We start from the raw sequence: 24,697 nt of genomic DNA, 5'->3' as shown, positions 1-24,697 counted from the left end.
AAGTTCAAGAATTTTCTAGTTTTCCTCCTAACTTATTTGACACGTGGATTATTTAGAAGTGTGTTGTTCTTCTGTTATTGATTCCCAGGGTAATTCCCTTGTGGTCAGAGAGTAAGTCTTCTAGGATATCAATTCCTTAGATTTGTGAGACTTTTAAGTAGGGGAACCTTGTCCTCGCTTACTTTCCCCTTCTGCTGATGGGATACAGATGACAAGGTCTGGGTGATGATGTAGTCACAACATGGAAAAGGTCTCAGACTTGAATCCCCACGTGGGAGAGGGCAGCTTACTTCCCGGGAACACTCATTCAGGTGTACACAGAAGAAAGAAATGAACTTCCAGTACTTGAACCATTATAGGTCTGCAGCACCTGGATCACAATGCTGCTCATCTTTTTTTTTTTTTTTTTAAAGATTTTATTTATTTATTTGACAGAGAGAGATCACAAGTAGACGGAGAGGCAGGCAGAGAGAGAGAGGGAAGCAGGCTTCTTGCTGAGCAGAGAGCCCGATGTGGGACTCGATCCCAGGACCCTGAGATCATGACCTGAGCCGAAGGCAGCGGCTTAACCCACTGAGCCACCCAGGCGCCCCGCTGCTCATCTTTTTAAGGCTCCCCTCTCTCCCTACTACCCTGAAAGGGAATTCTTCATAAAACACAGTATATTTTAGATCACACTCTCCAAAGCACATCTGACCCATCTACTCAACAATTTTCATGTGCTTCCATTAACAGACAAAAACTTTACACGAATATAAACATATATGAAGTTTATTGTATCAGACAAGGTTCCTATTTTAAAAAAATAAATTTTTATTGAAGTACAGCATACATACATAAATCCACACAAATATACTATCTCTATCAACATTCTATAGGATACATATAGCTCAAGAGATTTACAAAGCTGCCTACATGTGGGCCGCTCTCTTCCTCCCCATCTTGTCTTTCATATTTGCTGTTTTTGCAGCCCCGGTCATGGAGGAGGTCAAGAAGACGAGAGAGGAGAGGCACCCTGATACGGAAGTGTGCACAGAGGACCAAACTTGAGGACGGAACTCAAGGCTGGCAAGCCACAGCTAATCCTTTCCCATCATCTGCCTGCAGCTGAGCTCCTCTGCCACCCGCCTCCAGCCGTTCCCACTGTCTTAAGGGAAAGAGGCAAGGAAGAAGGTAAGAAGAGAAGCTACGCTGCTCTCCTTCCCCAGAGCAGACGCAAGACTCCAGCCACGGCGGCTGCAAGACCGGTCACTTTACTTCCACCAGTCAGATACTGGTTGCAACATAATGGTTCTTATTTAGTAAGAATGCTTTCTGCATCTTGTCCCACAGAGTGAAATGTGAGTGAGTGTCCTTTGGGATGCTGCACTGTTCTGCTCTGGTGTCATCTACGTGTTGCACTTGGCCTCAGGCTGTCAGCCTAGATATAGTTTTCGATTTTTTTTTTTTTTGGTATCGGGGTTATTTTAAAAATACTTAAAAATCACATACATACAGGATGAAAAAGGGGATGTACCTTAAAAAAAAAACAAAAAAAAATAAAAAGAGTAAAACAACCAAATAAAAACCAGAAACCACCAGTTTTCACAGAAAGTGATGTAACAAGTTCAGAATTGTAAAAATGCATAAATGCTACATGAAACACCATGAGTAAAAACCACCACCAGAAATCTGCATGTACATGTGGGAATGAGGTCAGAGTAAAAACTTAAATTAGCCATGTTATACACAAGTGATCAGGCCAATAGGAACTTACTTCCTATTTTATGCTGATGGAAAACAAGAAAATGATACTGGAAATCTAAGAATATTTCTGAGCGGCCCACTGTTTACATTAGAGACAAGTGTGGGGTAGGAACCTGCCACAACATCAGAAAGGGAAAAAGGTCATTCCAATTTTGGGAAAAGGCGCGTGCGTGCGCACACACACAGACAGACACAGACACAGACACACAGAAGGTAACTTGACGCGAATCTCAGGGACGACCCCAGAATAGATCCTTCTAGTGTTTTCTAATTCTTCAGGAAAGAGAACATGACTCACTATAAATTAACAGGTGTGACTTCATGAAGTTTTAGGGACAGTTACTTGCCTAACATCTGGGAAATGCAGGACTTCTGCAAGGAATGTAAGCTCTCCCAATATCCTTTATAACCTTGGAGAGATATGGGCTGATCAGTAAATCGCTACATCCTTACCTAACGGGTGCTGACTGATACCTTGGTCAACTTGTATCCTACTGACAGTTTTGGAGGCCTACTATAGGCCATTCATCACAGACTTGTTTCATTCAATATACAAGACTTACATATGAAACTTTGGAGTGATCAGAAAAACAAAGCAAATAGATCTTACATGGCTCCAAAAACATCTCAGAAGGTTAATGAATATAACACAAGAAAACTTCAGAAGAAATGCAGGTCCTGCAAAGGAGATTAAACAAAACACCACCTACACATGTGTGGGATGGGGGGAAATTACTCAATAGCAGTAAAAATTGTTAAGCTCTGAAGACTCACACCGTATCATGTGGGTGCCAGAAAAGCTAGTCCAACATCTGAAGAGTGGACAGATGAAGAGTATTACTAGAACAAAGGAATGACAGCTCTGCTACTTACAAATGTTTAGCTCTGGGTTTGTACTTTTAGAAAGACTTAGAAAACCAGAGCTTTTGCAGAAAAGGGTCTTGGATGGCAAAAACAATTAAAGCCATGATGTATGATGAATGAACTGGGAATAGAAAGAGTAAAGGCAGGGAGTCAACACAGTAGCTGCTGTTCAATGTTCGGTCTCGAGCTAATAAGACAAATGAAGGGAGGAAACAAAGAACTGACTGGGATGGGTAGAGCTGCCCAAGATGAAAGTAGATTCTGGTTCCCGGAGGGTCAGACCAGAGGCTGCTAAATGGTTTTTTTGTTTTTTTTTTCCAATCTTGAGATTCCATAAATATATACTTGAAGATCTGACCAGCTACAAAATGTATTACTCCATTTCTGAAGACCACACAAATGACAATTCTTCAGAACTACTATGTTAAAACTTTTGAGTTGTAGTTAGAACTACAACTCATTCAGAATTTGTTTTTAGCCACTTTTTCTCCCTCAAATGGACATTTCTGTGTGTGTGTGTGTGTGTGTTCACCTAGTTTTACTGAGATACAATTGAAACGTGTGTTGTTTTTGATGTGAAATCAGTCTAGAAAATGTAAATTTATTTTGCTCATGTTCAAGCAATCAGCATTGTATAAATTTTTCATGGTACACATCACTAGTAATAGTGTAGTACACTGTTACACTGTAATAGGGAATATTCTGTCTTACCTGCTATATTCATGCATGTTCCACCCTGAAAAAAGCAAAACACCCTAAAAAAATCATATATATAATACAAACATGGGTTATTGAAAGGAATTCCTTTTCAAAGACAATTTTGCATAGCCAATTTTCTAGATACATTTAATTTATGGTTTTATTTATATAATTTAGGTTACCCCTACCTGGAAATGTTTGGTATAGAATAAACCAATTCGAACTCTGTCTTAAAGGTATGTCTTAGTACACTACATGCAAGCTCTAGATATAACTTCTGCATAGCTGAGATCGCTATATAACCATTTCAACATTCATTCTCAGAGATTATGCAAAACATCAATAAATCCATGGAACACAATAAAGAAATCTGCAACTCCACATACTGCATCATAGAATTATCCAGAGATCAAAACATGAATCTTTTCCTTGGTTCTCCCTAGAAGAAACGATCTACTGTCTTTCAAAAATTTTGCTATATTACTTCCTAGAATATTTATACCAGTTCTTTGGAAAAGCAGGAATTAAATTTGGCAGCAAGACCAAACATGGATTACTTTTTTATCATTCTTTCTTACTCCTTTCAGTCTTGGAATGGAAATACAATCTCTCAGGAAGGGAATGTACATTGTTGCCGTATAATTCTAGTCCTTTACTACTCTATTGTATAAGTTAACAAATGAAATTGTGATAAAAGGCACAAGAGAGGAGCTCACTTAGGTGACACGCCATCAAAAATAAAGTACAGTTTTTTGGCCACTGGGAAAAGTATTTATGAGAAAATGCTTGAGCTGGTTTCTCGTGTAGCCAAGATATCCATTACCTCCTATATTCTTAAACACAAGTCTTTGACATCATCTAAATTAGTTTATAAAAAGTGTCTAAGGGGGTTATTAAGATTTGTATGCACATTGAACAAACTGAAAATTTGTTCAGAATTTTCTGTTGACTGTGGATGCTGAACCTCATTTCAGAGAGATCTGGACAGCACAAATACCAGAATCAAAGAAAGATGTTCTTACACAAACATTTGGAAACCCAGTAACTTCTCATTTAAATGGTGCTTTTAGGAGAAAGGAAATAATGGACAGATTAAAGCCTGCCTCTAACCGTGAGAATCCCTGGAATAAAACCAAAATACTCTCCCAAAGCCACAGGTGTTTAATCGCAGGGACAGATTTTTAAAGATACAGGGGCAGTTTTTCTCTGCCTCCTCTAATGGGCTGTAAGATTACCTGTTCACAGCAGTGTAAATAATACAATTACATAATGTTGGGTTCATTTTGCTTTCAGGTTAAAAAAAAACCACAAAAAACACCTTCATGTCCTTGTACTTTTAGGGGCTTGGAAGGTCTGCCAGCCACTGCCTTTCTTGTCACCAGAGCCCTCGGCGGGTTTACAAATGGACATGCCCGAGACTGCCATCTGGTGGAAATGATAGAAATTAAAATGATTTTGTTGTAATTAAGTCAGTTGTCTACAAAGTATGAATTAAAAACATATGGTGGGGGGATGATTCATTCATAACAGCAATAAGAAATATAAAATAATAAGGAATTAACTGAAGAAATGTGTCAAGCATATGGAGAAAACTATAAAACTTTACTGGGGGCATAAAAACACTCATATAAATAGATACAGCATTTTCTTGGAATGGACTTCTTCTCTGCCAAAGATACCAATGACACCCCCCCAAACTAAACTAAACATGTAACAATTCAACATTAACAGGATTTTTATTCTGCAGGGAAATCTTGGCCGAATTAGTCAAAAGTTCACTGAAGGAATAACACTGAGTTTTTGTTCAAATAGAGTAGTAAGGGAGCACTTTCCCTACCAGATGATAATATATATAATAAAACTATGATACTTATGATGACATACTGATATATAATACAAAGCAATGAAATAGAATGCCCATAAAAATACAAGCATATACAAGAATATATAGTAAAAGGGCATTTTCAAATAAACAAGAAAAGACTGGCTTATGTATTAGCTGGTGTAAAGGGATAATGGAAAATATTACATTAGATTTATGCCAGAGTAATAGCTCAAAATAAGTTTGACTAGTATTATCTATTTATAACAAAAAAAGTTGTAAGAAATTATATGTAAATATTTACTTACTCAGAATGTGAAAAGATTGTCTATGTATACAACTGAAGGTTGAGACTGTTAAAGAAAATAGTAAAATTCTAAAACTTGTGAAGTTTATTTACTTAAGTAATCTCTACACCCAACGTGCAGCTCAAACACAGGGCCCCAGGATCAAGAGTTCCATGCTCTTCTGAGCCAGCCAGGTGCCCCAAATTCTAAAACTTCTGAATATAAATAACCAAGGGACACTTCTCAATACTCATCAAATTGAACACCCAAGATTTTTGCAGTTTTCTCTATGTAAATTTTACTTCAATTTTCAAAAAAGTAAAGCAAAAAATAAACCCCACTATATTTGACTTCAAATGGCATATGGAGGATAAAAATGTCATTTTTTAATATTTTTGACCAGAGAACTATCCAATACTCTTCAGAGTTATTTTAGCTCTCATGTCTGCCTTTTCAATCACAGCAGAAAGACTTTATTCTTACTGTAGGAAAAACTGGCACAGAAATAAAGTTACTGTGTAAGAAAAAAGCATAGAAATAAAGTATCATGGCGTAAGATTTTTTTGGGAGGGGAAAAATCCATGTTATCGTGTTTGCAGTTTTTCAGGAATTAGGTCATTTCTGTATTGTTAGATATCCTTTGTCCTTAGTCCCATCCCTCAATATCCTTATTTAAAAAGACAAACAATAAATAATAAAATAATTCACAGCTTATTTGAAAGAATGGTTGATGACCTAAACATACAAAGAGCTCTCACAAATCAATGAATAACTGTATTAGAAAATAAGCAATACACTGAATAGGCTTTAATAAAATATAAAAAATCAGCCAAAATGTGAGAAAAACATTGAACAATAAATGTTCAATCTCATTAATAATCAAATAATTGAGAATTAAGTCAAGAAAATATCATAAATTACCATATTTTACCTACCATTTTGGCAATGCACAATACTTAAAGAGAAAGCAAAAGACACATGCATTTTTGTATACCGTTGGGATTATTAATTGGTACCCTCTTCCCAAAAGGCAATTCAGGAACACTAAATTCACCTAGTTTCTGTATTTTTTTAAATTCAAAGCTTTATAAAAAATTCAAACATACAGAAATATACAGAGAAGCATATAAGATACCCTTACCCACCACCCAGATTTAACCAATGTTAACATTTTTGGTTTTTTTTGAGGGGCAGGTTGAGGGATAGAAATAAAGATCTCACTTTGCAATGCTTTTGAATAAATGCTATCCTAAAATCATTCCTGTGCATGTTTTATATCTATCATTTACTTATAGATTATATATCATATTCCCTCATCCCTCAACTCTGAAGATTCCATTATTTTCTGTGCCACTCTTAATGCATGATTAAGAAAATGATAACTATGAAATTATTTATTTATAAGATTTTATTTGAAAGAGAATGAGCGAGCAAGCGAGAGAGCACAAGCAGGGGATGAGGAAGAAGCAGGCTCCCTGCTGAGCAGGGAGCCTGACGTGGGCTGGATCCAGGACCCTGAGATCAGAACCTAAGCTGAAGGCAGACACTTAACTGACTGAACCACCCAGGCGCCCTGAAATGATACTTTAATAACACTTAGGATTCTTTTATACCAATTGTTAATACAGTTGGGTTTGGTTTTAAGCAGGTCTTGAACTCAAAATCCTAAGATGAAGCGTCCTACACTCTACCAACTGAGTCAGCTGGGTGCCCTGTAACAGGTTAAGAGTTTTTTTTTTAACAAATCTTGTTATTTCTGTTTTGCTTGCACAGTAACTTTGCTTCTGTGTTAAATCCTCTATGATCATTTGGAAGACATTTTAAACAGCATTAGACTTCACACATGGAGTCCCAACCACAACCCAAGCGTACTCACGCAACTGAAAGTGGAATCACTGTTACCAAGCAGGGGCAACTGTGCTTAGCCAACAGCGACTGCAAGATGCCACTGACCTGAGATGCTTCTCAATCGCGAAGATATTAAAACATGAAAAAGTGTATTTCAGAATAAATTTTGGCCATGAACCCGGTCCCATGACATCCTTCTAGAAGCTGGTATTCCACTCTGCGTTATGTTTTTTTTTTTGGTGGGGTTTTTTTTTTTTTTTTGAGTATTAAGTGGGCTCGCTAAGGAAAAGCCAATAGCAACTGCTTCCGCCAGAGCATGGGACCCTCAGCCCAGCCCCCCCAGCATTTTCACTAAGCACCCCAGGAAAACCTGTTTTGTACTGAAGGGTACTTACTAGTAGGTTGAGTTATACCTCCTGGGAAACACCTGCTTCAAGTCAGGAAAATGGGTCTACAGACAAGTCACTTCAACGGCCCAGAAACTGACATACTTATCAGCTCAGCCTGAGACAACGCAAGTTATCGATACTCTTGCCTCAGGGCCCAAAAATTCAGTAACCAAGAAAAATACACAAAAGCAACATTTAAAACAAATGTGAAAACCCCGACGAACCAAGATCGTTTTTTTTTTTTCCCCCCCAAGATCGGGTTTTAAATAAAGATAGAATTGCTTTTGCGTTTGTCTCAGGCTCCAGCACAGCAGGCAGGGCTCTGTCGCTGGTCCAGCCGGCTTTACAGAGACAGACGAGAGGTCAGGGACGCTGTGCGGCCACACCAGCTTCACATGTAAATGAGCAACAAGAACAGCCATTTTCATAGGCAGGACAAACAATTTTCAATAGTAGGTGCCAAATGGGATGCAGGCTGCTAAGCAGCAGAGTGTGGATTATTTGCTGTATTTTTCTTAAAAAGGAACGAAGTTTATGAAAGATGAAGGCAACGTGTACCTGCCAGGTAGGAGCATTTACGAAGCCAGAGTCACTAAAATGGTGTAGTATTTTACAGCGTTAACAAAAACAATAGAACAGAATGGAGAGATGAGAAATGGATGACATATGTTGGAAATTGGTGTGCAACAGGCTGGCAGGATGTTGGCACAATTAGCTATAGCAGAATGCAAAAAATTAGATCCCTGACTCCATACAGTAAACGCCAGTAAATTCAAGATGGATTAAAATCCTAATATATTCTGCACTTGAGAGGTAGGATGAAGACTTGAAAACTACTGGAAGAATACATGAACTTGACATGGCAAGGATTCTTTGAACAAGAAAGACAGGAGTACAAACCATAGAAGACTGATAAATAAAAAAAGGCCCCATAAATGAAGTATTTAAAAAAAAAGGCTATGTTTTGCAACACATATAAACAAAGGATTAGTATCCAAACTATACATAAAAAAAACTACAAAAAAAGTGGCAAACCAAAATAAGCAAAGGATATGAGCAATCATTTCAGAGGAAATTCAAATGGCCACGTAGAGAGGTTTGCCTCACGTGCAACTAGATATACAAACAAACTACTTCACAGTCACATAACCAGCAAATTTAAAGTCTGACACTATCAGCGTTAACTGAGAATGGAGACAGGTAGAAAAACGGGAATTTCTGTACATTTCTAGTGGAAGTGAAAACTAGTATACCTTTAGTACAATGCAATTGCAATATTAACTTGAAGGTATGCATACCTAATAACCTAGTTAATTTTATTTCTAGGCAAAACTAGAAAAAAACTAGTACACGTGCTCAAGGGACACATGCCAGGAAGCCCAGTGCATCAGTTTTTTTTTAGTAAAGAGTTACAGATCATCTAAATATCCCTCAATGGGGAAAATGGTTACATTGTTGTACAGCCATACAAAGGAATATTATACCAGTTTTTGTTTAACCATTAGCTTGTTTTATAGAACAGGGGATGTAGAGGTAATAATGTGAGCAGATAAACTCAAACCCGAGGCTGGGAATAACATCCTTTCCTCCCCATAATACCCTTAGCCAAATCAAAACAAAACGGTTGATGTGTGGGGGAGGGGGTAATGAGATGGCTGACCCCTTGTGGTGGGTGATATCTGCCTCTTGCTGCAACTTCATTCCCCTTCCCCATCTTCTGAATAGGTAAATCTTAACTTTTGGATAGACCACAAATCAAAACCTGTAAATATCATTCATAGCTCAGCCAACATTCTTCTAAGTTTCCTTCCTTGTAACAGAGTTTACTGTTTACTTTCATTAACCAAGTCACATATATACTCTCTGAGCCTAGTGATCTTTAAACTTTCCAATGTCATTAAACCTTTACTCAAATCAATTCTTAGATGGAATCCCAAGAAATAACATAGAAAAAAGCAGAACTGCTCCGGAGGTTGAAAAACGGTAACCTTGTAATTATAACATTTTAGGGAGTTTAAACTACATGAAAATTCTTAAGACTATGAAGATTATTTTGGAATATATATAATTTTGAAATGTGAACTCTTCCTGAAATGCTTTTACATTCCTAAAGAACCTGTAATTCCAGGATTAATAAAATCCAGTTACTACAACAGGATCAAAGTTCTAGAACACTGATTGCCAGTCTTACCTAAGATCAGTTTCAATAGCAAATATTAAATATTTAAAATTGCTTAGATGATGCTTACTCATAAGCAAAAATCTCATGAAAAGAAACTCCACAGTCCTCTAAATCATGTCACTGTGGAATTCTGCCAAAATAAATTGCACCTCATGTCTTCAAGACTTAGTAATGAGATAAACTCCTCTGCATTAGTGAGTGCACAAGTGAAAATAAGCACAAATGACCCAGGAGAGGGAAAGAAGGTATGAGACCCCTACATCAAGAGTAATTCTTGGATTGTACTGGTACTCTTCACCTCAAATACATGCCCACGTATTTTCATTAGAAGTAGATATTATGTAAAATATTAAAGATAATAAAAATAGAAAATAAATGGAAAACACATTTGTTGTACGGATCTAATTATTCAAGAAATCACTATTGCCATTATAAACTAGGGTTATTAGTCAAGGGGGAAAAAATCCCAAAACTTTGACTCCACCCATATTTGAAAGGTATGGTGTTTTGTTTGCCCCACCAGAGTTGTAGGTATAAGGGACAGAAGGATAACTAACCTCCTAATACCAAGATCACGTACGCCTCATTCCTGAACTAGAAGAGCAAACCATCACTTACATTTGAACGGGAAACCATGTATTTAGTCAACAGAAGTGTCTGCCAGGTAGAATAAAACTAAAACAAAATTAGGTGCAGGAGAGAAGAGACCACAGCCAGGAAAACCAGCAAGAAGAGAACCAGCACCGATGTAGTCACGGTCTGAAAAGAAACTTATTCTTTATTAGTAGCTACCCTGGTTTACTTCTAGACCACAATGTAACAAACATAATCCAAAACAATGGGCAAAAATAAACACCTGCTCAGCATTTTCATTAAAGCCTACAGAAAAATTACCAAAATTGAATAGAAAAAAAAAAAATCTTAAAGCAATTGAATGAACATAGACAACAATACAAAAGAAATCATCATAATGCCCACCAATTTATTTGCAAAACCAAGTAGCTACGAACTGCTTTGAGATAACTTAAATTCTGGTCATAATGACTGTTACATTAGTATTTCACTGTCTTACAAATACAATGGATTTTGTGCATTGTGTTAATATATGAAAAAAAAATCACAATATGCAATTCCTTAGTATTTAGCCACCCAAAACAAACTGTGTTCTAAAATCTTTAACAAATGCTTTCCCTTACTAGTTAAACCAGATTATCTTCAAGACACAAAGGCAACTTAGAAGAGGAAATGTGAATTTGAGAAGTCACTGAAAAATGGGATCTAAATTCAAGACAAGAAAATATGATTTGGCCAGCAAAAGAAATTCAATGGACAAGTTCTGGTTAATTTCTGTGATTGAAGCTGAATAAAAACTCAGTTTAACTCCAGCAACATAGATCAATGCTCTGGTTTGACTGTACACTTTCCCACATCCGGAAAATACACACATTTGTCTTCTGATGATCAATTTGTTGTCTGAAAACAAAAATGCCATTCATAACATCAAAATACTTATTTCCTTATTAATGCATGGTCTCATCCCATCAAGAATTTCAGGTAGTTTAGTTTGGAATATAAACTAGTAATACTCTAATTTCTGACTCAAATGTTGGGCTAATATTATAGAAACATCTCTCCTCAACTGATACCATCTGAAACCTGTTCATTAAAAGACTTTTTTTTTTAAAAGATTTTTATTTATTTATTTGACAGACAGAGATCACAAGTAGGCAGAGAGGCAGGCAGAGAGAGAGAGGAAGGGAAGCAGGCTCCCTGCTGAGGACCCTGAGACCATGACCCGAGCCGAAGGCAGAGGCTTAACCCACTGAGCCACCCAGGCGCCCCAACTTTTTTTTTTTTTTTTAAAGATTTTATTTATTTGTCAGAGAGACAGGCACAGCGAGAGAGGGAACACAAGCAGGGGGAGTGAGAGAGGGAGAAGCAGGTTCCTGGGGAGCAAGCAGCCCAATGTGGGGCTCAATCCCAGGACGCTGGGACCATGACCCGAGCTGAAGGCAGGCACTTAGTGCTTAACGACGAGCCACCCAGGCGCCCCATTAAGACATTTTGAAGACGGACTAGGAAAACAAAACAAAACAAAAGACCTCAGAGGGCATGACAGCACCATCTCTTTTCCCCTAAGGAGACTGATTTATTATATGGAAACTTCATCTGAGTTCTAAATTTTGCTACAGTTTCTTATGAAGACCAAGTGCCTAGTCATGTGGCTAGAGAGCCCACCAAGCACTATGAAAAGACATCAAAACCCAACTGAATGCCCCACATATGGAAAAAAACAAACCAAAACTGACTTAAGGACTTAGGAAGAATTCAGAGTTGAAATCGCTTTTAACTAAATACATTTAAAACAAAAAGCTCAAGTGTCTTAAGTAAATATTTTAATTACCAAGCCTCATAATTGGGAAAGAAAGATGAGACAGAAATTAGGAATTTTTAAAAAATGCCTCTAAGGCAACTTTACTCTGTTCAATGTTCTGAAAATTGAAAATCTAATAGAAAAACGTCAACATGAAAGTCCTGACCCATTTAATGGTCATTAAAAAAAGAAAAGTCCTATCTTTATCTGGCCAACCCCATGTGTCATCTCATTTGTGGCAAAATGATTTTATTTCAAATAACACCAACTCACAGTCATTGAAGACATCTTGAAAGACTGAAGTGATCTGAATATATGCAATATAAAAACCAAACTCTTTTGTTAAGCTTAACCTCAAAACAGGAGTTTCCCAAGTTGAAACCCATCATAGGAATTTTCTGACAAAATACAAAATCAAAGATTCCACCTTGTTCGTCTTCCTAAGCAGAACAGTGACCACAGTCACCATCTTCCCCCATCTGAATTTTATGTGAAATCGACATGTTAAGATTCACTTAGTAGGGCACTGTGATGTTTGGAGTCAATGAACACACGACACAGCCATCCCAACGGACAAAGCAGCAACTGTGAAAGTCTGGGGGATGCCACGGAACCTTTCCAGGAGGTCTATGAGATCAGAACTATTTCTAATACTTACTCTTTTTCAACCCACTGATGCTTGCACTGATTGTGCAAAAGAAACAGGAGGTAAAACTGCAGGTACCTCGGTGGGAATCAACACGGACAACAACCCATTAGCTGCTACTGTATCTTCATGCCGCACTCAGAGAAAAGGGGGAAAGCCAGTTTCAGGGGACAGTGCCCTCAGCGAGGCAGTAAGAATTTTTATTACACATCTACCCTGGAGTACGCATCTTTTTAATATCCTGAACGATGACATGCAAAGCACCTGCTTCTATAGCACGCCGGAAGTGTGATGGCTGTCGCTTCTGCTAGTAAGTTGTGTGCTGAACCAGCTGCTTCCGAGGAGCGCCATTTTTACTTGAAGGAATGACTGACAGACTATGGTGAGTCAGCAGACATTTTCTCGAGAGTAAATGAAGTCAGCCTGTCACTCAAGGAAAACGACTGACAATATTTGGTGCAGAGACAAAAACGTCACCTTTCAAATGAAAATCAGAATTCTGAAAAATCTGTATCCATTGCCATGAGCTTGACAGTTTCCCAATACTTAAAGTATTTTTTCTGATGAGATGTGTTATATTAAGAAAAAAAATTTAAACACTGCATAATAACATGTCAATATTCGGAAGAACCATGTAATTCAACGAACTTGTATTTTCCAAAAGATCAATCCATGATGTTACCAAATCATGCCCAAGTAGGACATCCATTCAAAACTCCCAACAAGATAGATCAGATGGGTTTTAGTGTAAAAGTACAAAGTGGACGGATAGTTTCAGACTTCACACCGCACCTAACCTTCAAGAAACTACCAGTTCCGAAGTTCTGATCAGGAATCAAACAGAACAGTCGTGATTGCCTAAAACTATTAAAATACTCTCTTCCAAATACACACATTTGTGTGAGGCCAGATTTCTTCGTATACTTCCAACAAAGTGCCACATTTGCAACAAAAGGAACGCACAATCAGATAGGAGAATCCAGCCCAACATTAAAGGGTCTACAAAAACGAAAACCAGCGCACCTTCTCACACTAAATTTTTTAGATTTGGAAAATAATTGTTTTTCAAAAAAAACAATGGTACTTATGTTACCAGGCAATGGTTTCATTTTTTAATGAATTAAAGTAGTATGTAAAATTTCTTGGCTTTAATTTCTAATGTGATAAATAACGTAAATAAAATAAAAACCCATAAAAGCAAAGTTCTTTGGGATCTTTAACCTTTAAAAATATAAACTGAAAAAATATATATATAAATGGGTCCTAAGACTCAAGTATTTGAAAGCAGCTAGACTAGAAAATGCAGATTAGTAAAGACTGAGTTCCATTTTTTTCTTTTGCTAATTCACACATTATTTGTATTTCAAGGGTCACTAAACCACCTGAAAAAGGTTTTTTGAAAGCAGGGGGGTTTGGAGTGAAGAGGGGGTTAATTAGTACTGTCTTACACAGTTTTGTTAATTCCTCTTTGGAATTACGATTCACCTACATGGTTTTGTATGAAAAATTTCACAATAAATATCCCAACTATGTAAAATGTTTAAAAATTACATTCAAGACTGGATTTTACTTTTAAAAACATACCAAATAGTAATATGTCACGCTGTTTTTATCAATTCTTTATTTAGGTAACAAGTTGGTTATGTTCACTGTATTGTATGAAACATCACAATATCATATTGGAAAGGTACTATCAGTACAGGGTTGGATCAGAGTGGACAGTATGAACAATAAACCATTTTGCATTCTTCATTCCCTATCTTTTTACAACTCCCCGAACCCAGTAAAGGGACAGATAGCTTTTAACATCATCATGTAAAGCACTTCAACTTACAAGGCTAAAATCTAAGGAATAAATAAAATATATTGTGGCAATAATTCCTTTTAGACCAAAAATCAGGTGCACAATAAATCAAATGATCAGGAAAGCTGTCTGTATTCTAATGTGTGGCTCTCCAGAAACAGCTTCAGGAAAATGTTACAGAACATATCATGAATTCCATTTCACACAGGACCAGATGATGACTCATTTTTAACTACACACAAGGGCAATTACATCCTGCTGAAACACAATTTAAACATATAGGAAGATGTTTACAAAGCATCCACAACATGTAAACCATGTACAAATGGATACATTCATTGCTTCTCCTACCCCAATAGCTTCTTTTCGATAAATATTTTACTCTTCATGTTCAGCATTCATTGGATTTACTACATGCAAAACTCAAAAAGAATTCAAGAATTCAAGGTTATTGTAAAAATAGAATTAAAATAATAATCTTCAAGTACCTTATGTGACAGCCACTCTGTACCGTGCCCAATGTTATAAAATGAAAGGTTACTGAACCCATGAAAATATCTCTGTAATATTTCCTTAGATCTAAAATAGATAATTTTAAATGTATTTATAGTCATTTCAATGTGATATTCTGAGCTTTTAAAATAAGGTAAACAATTAAAAATTATACCAAATTACACACAAAACTTGTATCTTAAAAGCTGAAAAATTAAAACTATAGAAACCCACATGTAAAACAAAATCACAATTTACATTATAAAGGCGAATCTCATCATTTAAAAAAATTTGCAGCAGTGAGATGTCAAAGCAAATTATAAATAGCCATAAATTAATCCATTTGGTTTCAAAAGATTTGCTAGTGAGAGCTGAAGGATGTAGTAGGTACATGCATAAAATTTGTAAGGGTTTATATTATTGCCAAATACACTTTATCTTGAAAAGCAGGCAATGTTACAATTTGGACATTATTGGAGAACCCAGTTTGGTAATACAGGTAAAATTAGAAAAAAAATTAAATAACAATTAATAATAAATATATGTCCTATAGTAAATTGCTCAAAGGAAATTTCAAGCCACAGAGCTGCAAAAGGCTTCCAACTTGGTGAACTGAGAAAGGAACATCCCATACAATTCTTTACTCTTACATGCTTATATGTTGTGTGTCTTGTCTAAAAAACAAAAAACAAAAACAAAAACATAATGTATCTTCAGAGTACGGCTAACTATATTCCCATGCACCTCAGGCAGAGTTTGTTATTTGTGGTGAAATAACTCCGTTGGTTCCTAGGGCCCAAAGTTCAAATACAGATGTAACCAGTATGCCTGAGGTCGGCAAAAAATACTGTAGAACAGGCAATGCTACAAGTGGCAATTATTAGAAAACACAAATATGAACAAATGATGGGAAATGCTAATGATTTTCTGCTCATATCACAAAACGGTGGAAATCCACAAGAATATTTTTCCCTTGTATTGAAGAAAATTGTGATTAAAAGTTTTTTTTCCCCCAATTTTCAGAATCAAAAGCATTTTAGAAGGTTTATAAGGCTACCATGGGTCTTCTAGATCTCCAGCACCCTACAGGAAGAGAAAAGGAAGAATATTATTATTATTTACCTCCACCACTGCCAGGTTGGATTGAATTTCAAAAGAAAACAAAATTAGATGAACAAATTACCTTCCTTTCTCTGTATGAAAAGGCACTTTTACAGAGAGGTGTGGGTAGTGTACACTGTGTGTATACACATGGATCTATCTAATACAGATAGGTAAGTGGTTGGGTTTTTTTTCCTTCCCTCTCCACCAAATGCCTTCCTCTTTCTCAAATCACTTAAAAATATTCTGGCATTGGAAAAATAGATAAAAAAACATCAGCTACATCCGAAGATCCAAAGTTTCAACTTAAGGCACCAGAATCAAGTTTAGATACATGATAAATAAAAACATGACAAAGAAAAGTTATATGTTCTACATTCACAAAATTCTTGTTTCAAGAAATACTTTCCCATGTGACTGATAGCCACCTGCATCTTAAAAACCTATCTTAACAAAAGCAAAACTTGTGTCTGCCACTATTTAAAATATCCTGTAATTCTTGCATTTCTTAGTATCTGATGAAAGCAAAGAGGACAGTCTCACATTCTTTAAAACGCTCATCATGACAACTCAGACATGTCAGTGTGTGTCCATACTGGCCAAAAATTAATATTCTGTATCACAAGAAGGGGATAAGAAACAGAATGGATTTGAGTAAGCAAGACTTCTCAAAATGTTTTCTTTTCATTAATGACAAAAGCCAAGCCAAAAGTTCTCTAAATTTTCTACCAGTACAAAAGAATTTCTACGAGGCATTTTTCCAATATACCAAGCCTGATTATTTAAAATTTTTTTTAATTTAAAAATAAGTACAACATGCATAGATTATTCCATATCACATGCTTTATTTGGACTTGAACACTTATAATTTCATTCTAAACACTTGGTTGACATACATTTTGATGTATGTAGTTAGGCTATACAGAATATACAAACCAAAGCTGCATCAATAATACATAGGTTTTTCAAAAATTAGGTTTCAATAAAGAATACAGAGAAAGGAAAAACAACCACACATCCAATAGCTCAGAACGTCTAAAAATAAAACTACAGAGATGTAAAATATAAACAAGTCAAAGAACACACAAATTATCATCCTTGGGAGGAAAAAAAATTACAGGCCAGAATCTGCCATTCTTTGAAGAACTAAAATTGCTAAAGAAAACACAAATTTATTACAAAGCTAACTATGAGTGTACTGATATGTAAAATAATGTGAAGCAATAGAATTCTACAATTACAAGCTTTTCCACAATATAATGTCATCTTGCTTATCAGTAAGTAATCTCTAATCCTATCTAATATGAAGTTAACTACTGATCTGAATAACTAGTAGCCTCATTTCTGGCATACAATATGAAATGACATATAATTTTATTGAATTCAAAGTACTATAAATAGCCCATTTTAAACTATCTGATAAAGGTGTATGCAAAGGCCTTCTTAAAAAAACAAGGCTATAGGAGTGTAATAAAACTAGTTTACCAAGATTCAAATAACAAAACGGTTCTATAAATGCATACATTATACTTCCTAAGTAAAAACCAGCAAATCAAAAGATCACAAAAATATTACCACGAAGTCAAGTCATATTTGTTCACCACTCATCTTTGTCCCTGCATCTTCATTATAGCTGTCTAATTCAGCAAGAGCACTGTTTGATTCAGTACGGCTTGCCTGCATTGTCACTGGGCTTCCAGCATCACTGTTCGAAGAAGTAGCTGTGGCCGCTGGGTCAGCAGGGCTTTCTTCTCCCTCTACTTTAGCTAGCCTGTAACTAGTCAGCATCTCCTCCAGAAGTTGTCGGTAGTTTCCCCTATGATTAATTCTCATTTGCCTGAGAGCTTCCACCAATTTTCCCTGTGATCCACTTTCCTCTGCTTCCTCGGAGGCCTTTTTTTAAGATTCAAGACCCCAGTGTCAGTAGACAAACTAGGATATCACATGTATTTCATAACATCATCACAGCAAAACACTCATTTCTCTACCACGAGTCATAGAGTCTAAGCATGAGAACATTTCATTAAATAAGTATCAAGTCTTACTTGTGTCAATAAAATTTCCACTTGAAATATCAAGTTAATTTTAGCAAATTACCATGAACTAGTTTACATCTTATTCACACTGGCGTTTGAAGCTTCCTCTGAAATTTACTCGGCTATTAGAATTCAACAGCAACACAAGCATTTCCTAAAACTGACTTGCTTAACAGAAAAAAACAGTAATTGGCTAGAATGATTTAGTACAAAAGGAAATTAGTGTTTAAAGCAATAGGAGAGGACAGAAAAGCAGGCCATTAGAACATTAGTTTCTTCATCACTGCTGCTAAATAATAGGTAAGGAGAGGAGGTACAAAATGTAGAACTATATAAATTTCGACTGCATTTTCGGGAAATTCTAATGCTGTTGTGGGTGAAAATTCCTCTTTGATCTTACATATTTTAATAAAAACATTTCTAGATCAAAATAAACTATTTTAAATCTAATAATAAGATATGAACAGGAAACTCACTCCTTTTATGTTTTATTAAATTTTGGAAAACTTGTAGGTTTCTACAACAGCAGCTACTTAACCTTGTTAGCAGGACAAGCTCTAACATGGAAGGTGATCACAGTTAAGAGTTAAGCTGATGGTCTAAATACAAGACAACCTTACACTGTGTGCCTCCTGATGTGATGAATTAGGGATGCAGAACCACGTCCTATGTTCTCGCCTAAAAATGTTTAATATAAATCTAATAAAGTGAATTCCCAATTTACAGGAAAACAGGGAATAGAGGATCGCATTAAAGGACACCACAAGAAAATAATCATATGATCCAGAATGTAGGACATTCTGTTCAAAGTTGGCTCAGAGTCTTCTTTCTCGGTGACAAGGGGAAAAAAAAAGTGAGGGCCTTATTACAGACATTATTAATATGCTTGACTGGTAACAGCCTGAGACCATCTTTCGAAATAACTATTATCACAGACACTCTAGAGACAAGTGGGAAAATCTAGACTTGATACTAGATGACAATCTTAATTTTCATCGGTATGATTAATAGTATTATGGTCATGTAGAAAGACATCCTCACTTTTTTTCTCCTTTCTCAAGTAAACTCTACACCCAACGTGGGGCTTGAACTCATGACCCCAGGATCAGGAGTCGCACACTTTACCAACTGAGCCAGCCAGGCGCCCTAAAATGTCCTCATTTTTAAAAGCGGCATGCCAAAATATGCCAAAATGATGCCTGCAATTTGCTGTCAAAAGGTTCAGTGGAAAAAAAGGAAAAAAAAAAAAGTAGTGTACACACACACACACACACACACACAGAGCAAAGATGGTAAAATGTTAACTGCTGAATATAGGGAGAAGGTGGATCATTTCAATTTTGCTAGCTATTTCGAAGTCTTCATAAAAATGTTGGGAAAATAAAACTCAAAAAAGAGGTTACTGATACAGATGATCTGACAGAAACTCTTAACCATCTCTGGAGACTGTTACCCTACAGTTCGGCAACAAAGACACAAAGAGAACACAGATATAACCACATAAAACATGGCAATGTTATGAGGAAAATGAGAACATCTGAATGCTTTGGGGAGGAAAAAAAAAGTGCGCTTATGGCAAAAAGCAAGATATGACACTGTTCGTAGATATGTTTTATGTGTATGCATATGTCTATGTATCCACTGGTTTTAGGATTTTTTTTTTTTAAGATTTATTTATTTATTTATTTGACAGACAGAGATCACAAGTAGGCAGAGAGGCAGACAGAGAGAGAGGAAGAAACAGGCTCCCCGCCGAGCAGAGAGCCCTATGTGGGGCTCTATCCCAGGACCCTGGGATCACGACCTGAGCAGAAGGCAGAGGCTTTAACCCGCTGAGCCACTCAGGCGCCCCAGGATATTGTTTTTTATTTTTTTTTATTTTTTTTTTATTTGACAGATAGAGATCACAAGTAGGCAGAAAGGCAGGCAGAGAGAGAGAGGAAGGGAAGCAGGCTCCCTGCTGAGCAGAGAGCCCGACGTGGGGCTCGATCCCAGGACCCTGGGATCATGACCTGAACCGAAGGCAGAGGGTTTAACCCACTGAGCCACCCAGGTGCCCCAGGATATTGTTTTTTAAAGATTTTATTTATTTGACAGAGAGACAGAGGTCACAAGTAGGCAGAGAGGCAGGCAGAGGGGTTGGGGGGAAGCAGGCTCTCTGATGCGGGGCTCAATCCCAGGACCCTGAGATCATGACCTGAGCTGAAGACAGAGGCTTTAACCCACTGAGCCAGCCAGGCACCCTGGTTATAGGATATTATCCATAAAATGTCTGTGGGGAAAGGAAATACAGCCATATACAATTAATCATAATGGGCAGTGAAGTTACATTTATTTTCTTTGAGTTCTCTAATTTTCTACCTCATGTATACTAATTGTAAAATGACTTTTCATTCATTTAAAAAAATTTTTAAGTATGGATTATGTATTTATTTAAAGTTTTATTTATTTATTTATTTATTTGACAGAGAGAGCAAGAGCAAGCACATGTAGGGGGAGCAGCGGGCAGAGGGAGAAGCAGCAGCAGGCTCCTTACTGAGTGGGGAGCTTGATGAGGTGCTTGATCCCATGACCCTGACCTGAGCCGAAGGCAGATGCTTAACAACTGGGCCACCCTGGCACACCAAGTTTTTATTTATTTAAGTAATCTTTACACCCAACATGGGGCTCAAACTTAAACTCACACATGCTCTTCTGACTGAGCCAGCCAGGTGCACCAAGTAACTTTTTTTTTTTTTACAAATTTTTGCAAAATTTATCATATTGGGAGAACATAATAAAATACACTGTTATGATTTTTCTTACTTTTTCTCCCTTACCTCTCCTTTTGTGCCAAATAAACATGTTTCTCTAAATAAAGTTTCTCATTTGTAACTATTCAGGAAAGGTTAAGATTGAGCAACAAAGTGAATGCTCTGCTAATCATAAACCTTATTCGTCTTTAATCAGGTTTTCCAAACGGCAATTTTCTACTTGATGGTGTAAAAATTTTCTACTTGATGGTGTATCACAAAAGACTTTTAACAGATGGCATCAAGACTCCTCCACCTCATACCCTGCCCCCAAAAAACTCAAACCGACAACTCCCTTTTTATTAAAAAATACTTCTAGGACACTGAAACAATTCTGAAGTGATTATCAACCCTCATTTAATACCAGGATTGCCTGTGGAGAAGATTAAACAGATACGGAACACCTGGGCTGCTCAGTTCGTCAAGCATCTGGCTCTTGATTTGGGCTCAGGTCATGATCTTAGGGTCATGAAATCGAGCCCCATAATGGGTTCTTCGCTAAACGGGGAATCTGCTTGTCCCTCTCCCTTTCCTCCTCCCCCTGCTCACACTCTTTCTCCCTCTCTCTCTGAAATAAATAAATGAAATCTTTAAAAAAATCATATAGGTACTAAAAGTTCTATCAATCTATACTCAGATGCATTGGGTTGGAGTGAGTTTTTTAAAGCCTGATAGTAGAACCTCCAATACAGGTTCTACTTACTTGAACTTATTGATAAAAAGGTTGTGATTTGGGGGGCGCCTGGGTGGCTCAGTGGGTTAAGCCTCTGCCTTTGGCTCGGGTCATGATCCCAGGGTCCTGGGATCGAGCCCCGCGTCGGGCTTTCTGCTCGGCGGGGAGCCTGCTTCCTCCTCTCTCTCTACCTGCCTGCTTGTGATCTCTGTCTCTCAAATAAATAAATAAAATCCTTAAAAAAAAAAAAAAGGTTGTGATTTGGTTGTATTTCAATTTTGGTGGCTTCTAAAGATAAAGCTCCACTCACTCTCTGACACCTATTATTACAGTAAGCATCTATGCTTCTGTGAATTTTGTAGTAGTGATAGTTGGGGAGGAGTAGTTGCTTTAAAAAAAAAAACTTTTAATTAAAACCAAACCTATAAATCAAACTGGGATAAATTTACAATGGCTGGCATCGCAGAGCCACTGAACTGAAAAGAACTTAACCTAATGACCACATTTAAAAGTCATTTTATCTCAAAGCAAATTACATTTCCCTATTGTGATGGGTAAAAGATGGATGGGTGAGACCTCCTCCCTAGCCATTTCACTTGACTCTTCAAAATACTGTTCTACCGCTCTCTTATGGATTTTCAATAGTATCAGAAAAGGAACCACTGTTCAGCTGCACTTTTTGTTTTTACCTGAACTTCTGTATACACCACATCATGTTTACACATCTATTACAGCAATTAATTCCACCTTGCTACTGTTCATAAGTCTCTCCAATTAGACTGTAAACTCTTTAAGATAAACAGAACTTCACATTCCTTTCTGTATCCTCCCTACCCCCTAGGGAAGGAAAATTAATGTTTGTGCTTAGAACTTTGTGGACATGATCTCATTTAATCCTCACAGGTATCCTACATAATAGGTACCACAACCCTAATTTTTGTAAATGAAGAAATTTATAGGCTCAGAGAGATTTAAGTTGTCAGGGTGACAATGCTAGTACTGAGTGACACAGCTCCAATTTCTGTACAGGTGTAATTAACATTAATATCCCTCTGAATGTTCTTCTGAATACATTATGGTAAGTAACATCGTAAGCGCCGCACATAAACAGACACTTACTAAAGAAATAGTGCTTAAAATTATTGAAGTGGACCACAAATTATTTCATATTCAAATCTACAACGTATTTCCTTGATACAGAAAGACTAATGAAACTAAAAGACAAAAAAGTCATATTAGATTGGATCGTTAAAACTATTCTGCAAAATAAACTGAAGGCAATTATGGAGATGAGTATATGGAACTTTTCCCTCTGTTTCAATTTTCAAGGATTCACTGTCAGTTTAAAAGAATCAAATCTCTCATGAAAATACTGCTTTATCCCAAATAATACATAGGAATAGAGATCAATCAGACAGCAAACAGAAGGGGAAAATAAATTAAGAACATTTAAAAGATAAATTTAGCTAGTATTTATGTGCAGCATGTTTTAATGCAGTTGCCATAAGCAAAACGCTTCAAATAATTAACAATGGAGAAACTCGTAAAGAATGCTAATATAAATATTTACAGTGTTTTTTTGTGGCATCCTATCTTCTGCTTGTTAGCTTAAAGTAATTTTTAGTGCTGAAAATCCTCAAATATGTGTTCATGAGATACAATTAATAGTGACCAAGGAAGAATCTAATTAGCTGTTATTTGCTAGGATCACGTAACATTTAGTGAATTTGAAATAATTTTAAAAAGTCATTTAGCAGGTCGAGACCACATAGCTAAGAGAAGTGGTAGGCTATATCATCCCTAAAAATAGACTAAAGTTTAGTGTATTTTCAAACAGTATTGATTGTCTCCATAAAAATGGAGAAGCTCTGACAAGTGAAGAAACAATTTACCAAAAAAAAAAAACTAGTATTCACATAGTCCTGAAACTGTAACATAAAAATGTAAAAGTAGCTATGTTTGTAACTGATCTATTTGAAATTAACAAAATAAAAAGACTGTATATAAAACTTAATGTGAAAAGGGAATACAGAGACTCTCTATGGCTTTTATCCTCTCTTTCCTCCCTTCTTAAAAATCCAAATGCCTTAAAAAGATTTTGGATTACGATAAAAATGTGTATCATCTAAATGAAAAACAACTGATAAAAAAAACTGGACTTGACTGATTAGTTTCAAAAACTTTATGAAATACTCCTCATCAAAACCAGAATATCTTAACACTATTAAAGAGATTCACAAAAGAATAGGAAATGACCTTTCGCAGATAGAGAGGTGGGGTACAGACATACATGTAATCTCTAAATAACTTAGGCAAATTTAGAAAGGTGTAAAGAGAACAGTTTTTGGAGTTCCCCTGACTTAGATTAAAATTCTGGCTGTACAATTTGTTTAGCTTTGCAACCTAGGCAAAGCGACTTCCTCTCACTGACTCTTAGTCCTGCCTATAAAAACAAGGGTGTTGAGGACATCACCTATGACTTTATAATCCAACAGCTGGTAACTATGAGTCCCCCTTTACCCTTGAAATCAGCAACATATATGGCTACCTGATTAGCAGTATATTTTTAAAGATCAGAATCTAAATCAGTGAAACAGTTTTTGGTGGGTTTTTGGCGGGGGTGGGTTGGTTTGGTTTTGTTTTGTAATCTTTACACCTAACATGGGGCTTGAACTCACAACCCCTAGATCAAGAGCTGCATGCTCTACCAACTAAACCAGCTAAGTGCTCCCAACCTAGCACTTTAGAAGTAAAGGGCCGTGACCTCAGAGCCTTGCGAAATGTAAGAACATCTTAGAGCAAAATGCAGTTTTATTTTTTCTGGTCCTGTAGGTGATTATTCTCTTGGCGTCACAGACTCCTTGGGAGGAACTGATGAAAACCACACACATGCTATACTTTGTGTTAAAAACTGCGTATGTCCACAAACACATTTTCAAAAC

The 24,697-nt window shown here is 36.7% G+C and overlaps 1 protein-coding gene across 3 annotated transcripts in view; it reads right to left on the bottom strand.

The window, feature by feature from the left end:
- Positions 1-750: 750 nt before the first annotated feature.
- The window catches only part of PPM1B (protein phosphatase, Mg2+/Mn2+ dependent 1B), a 96,875-nt gene continuing 72,928 nt past the window's right edge, over positions 751-24,697 (bottom strand). Inside the window, exons 6-7 of one of the 3 annotated variants that reach the window (XM_047744168.1) lie at positions 5,440-5,484; positions 751-4,734 (exon numbers count right to left, since the gene is read on the bottom strand). In XM_047744168.1, coding sequence (XP_047600124.1) covers positions 5,440-5,484 — 45 coding nt within the window. In that variant the 3' untranslated portion in view covers positions 751-4,734. Of the gene's footprint in view, positions 4,735-5,439; positions 5,485-14,460; positions 16,237-17,075; positions 18,148-24,697 lie in introns of those variants that run through there. The other 2 variants (XM_047744169.1, XM_047744167.1) reach the window with 2 other exon arrangements.

The sequence above is a fragment of the Lutra lutra genome, chromosome 9 (genome assembly GCF_902655055.1).
Source record: "Lutra lutra chromosome 9, mLutLut1.2, whole genome shotgun sequence".
Taxonomy (NCBI): domain Eukaryota; kingdom Metazoa; phylum Chordata; class Mammalia; order Carnivora; family Mustelidae; genus Lutra; species Lutra lutra.
This window is presented reverse-complemented; position numbering and strand designations above follow the sequence as displayed.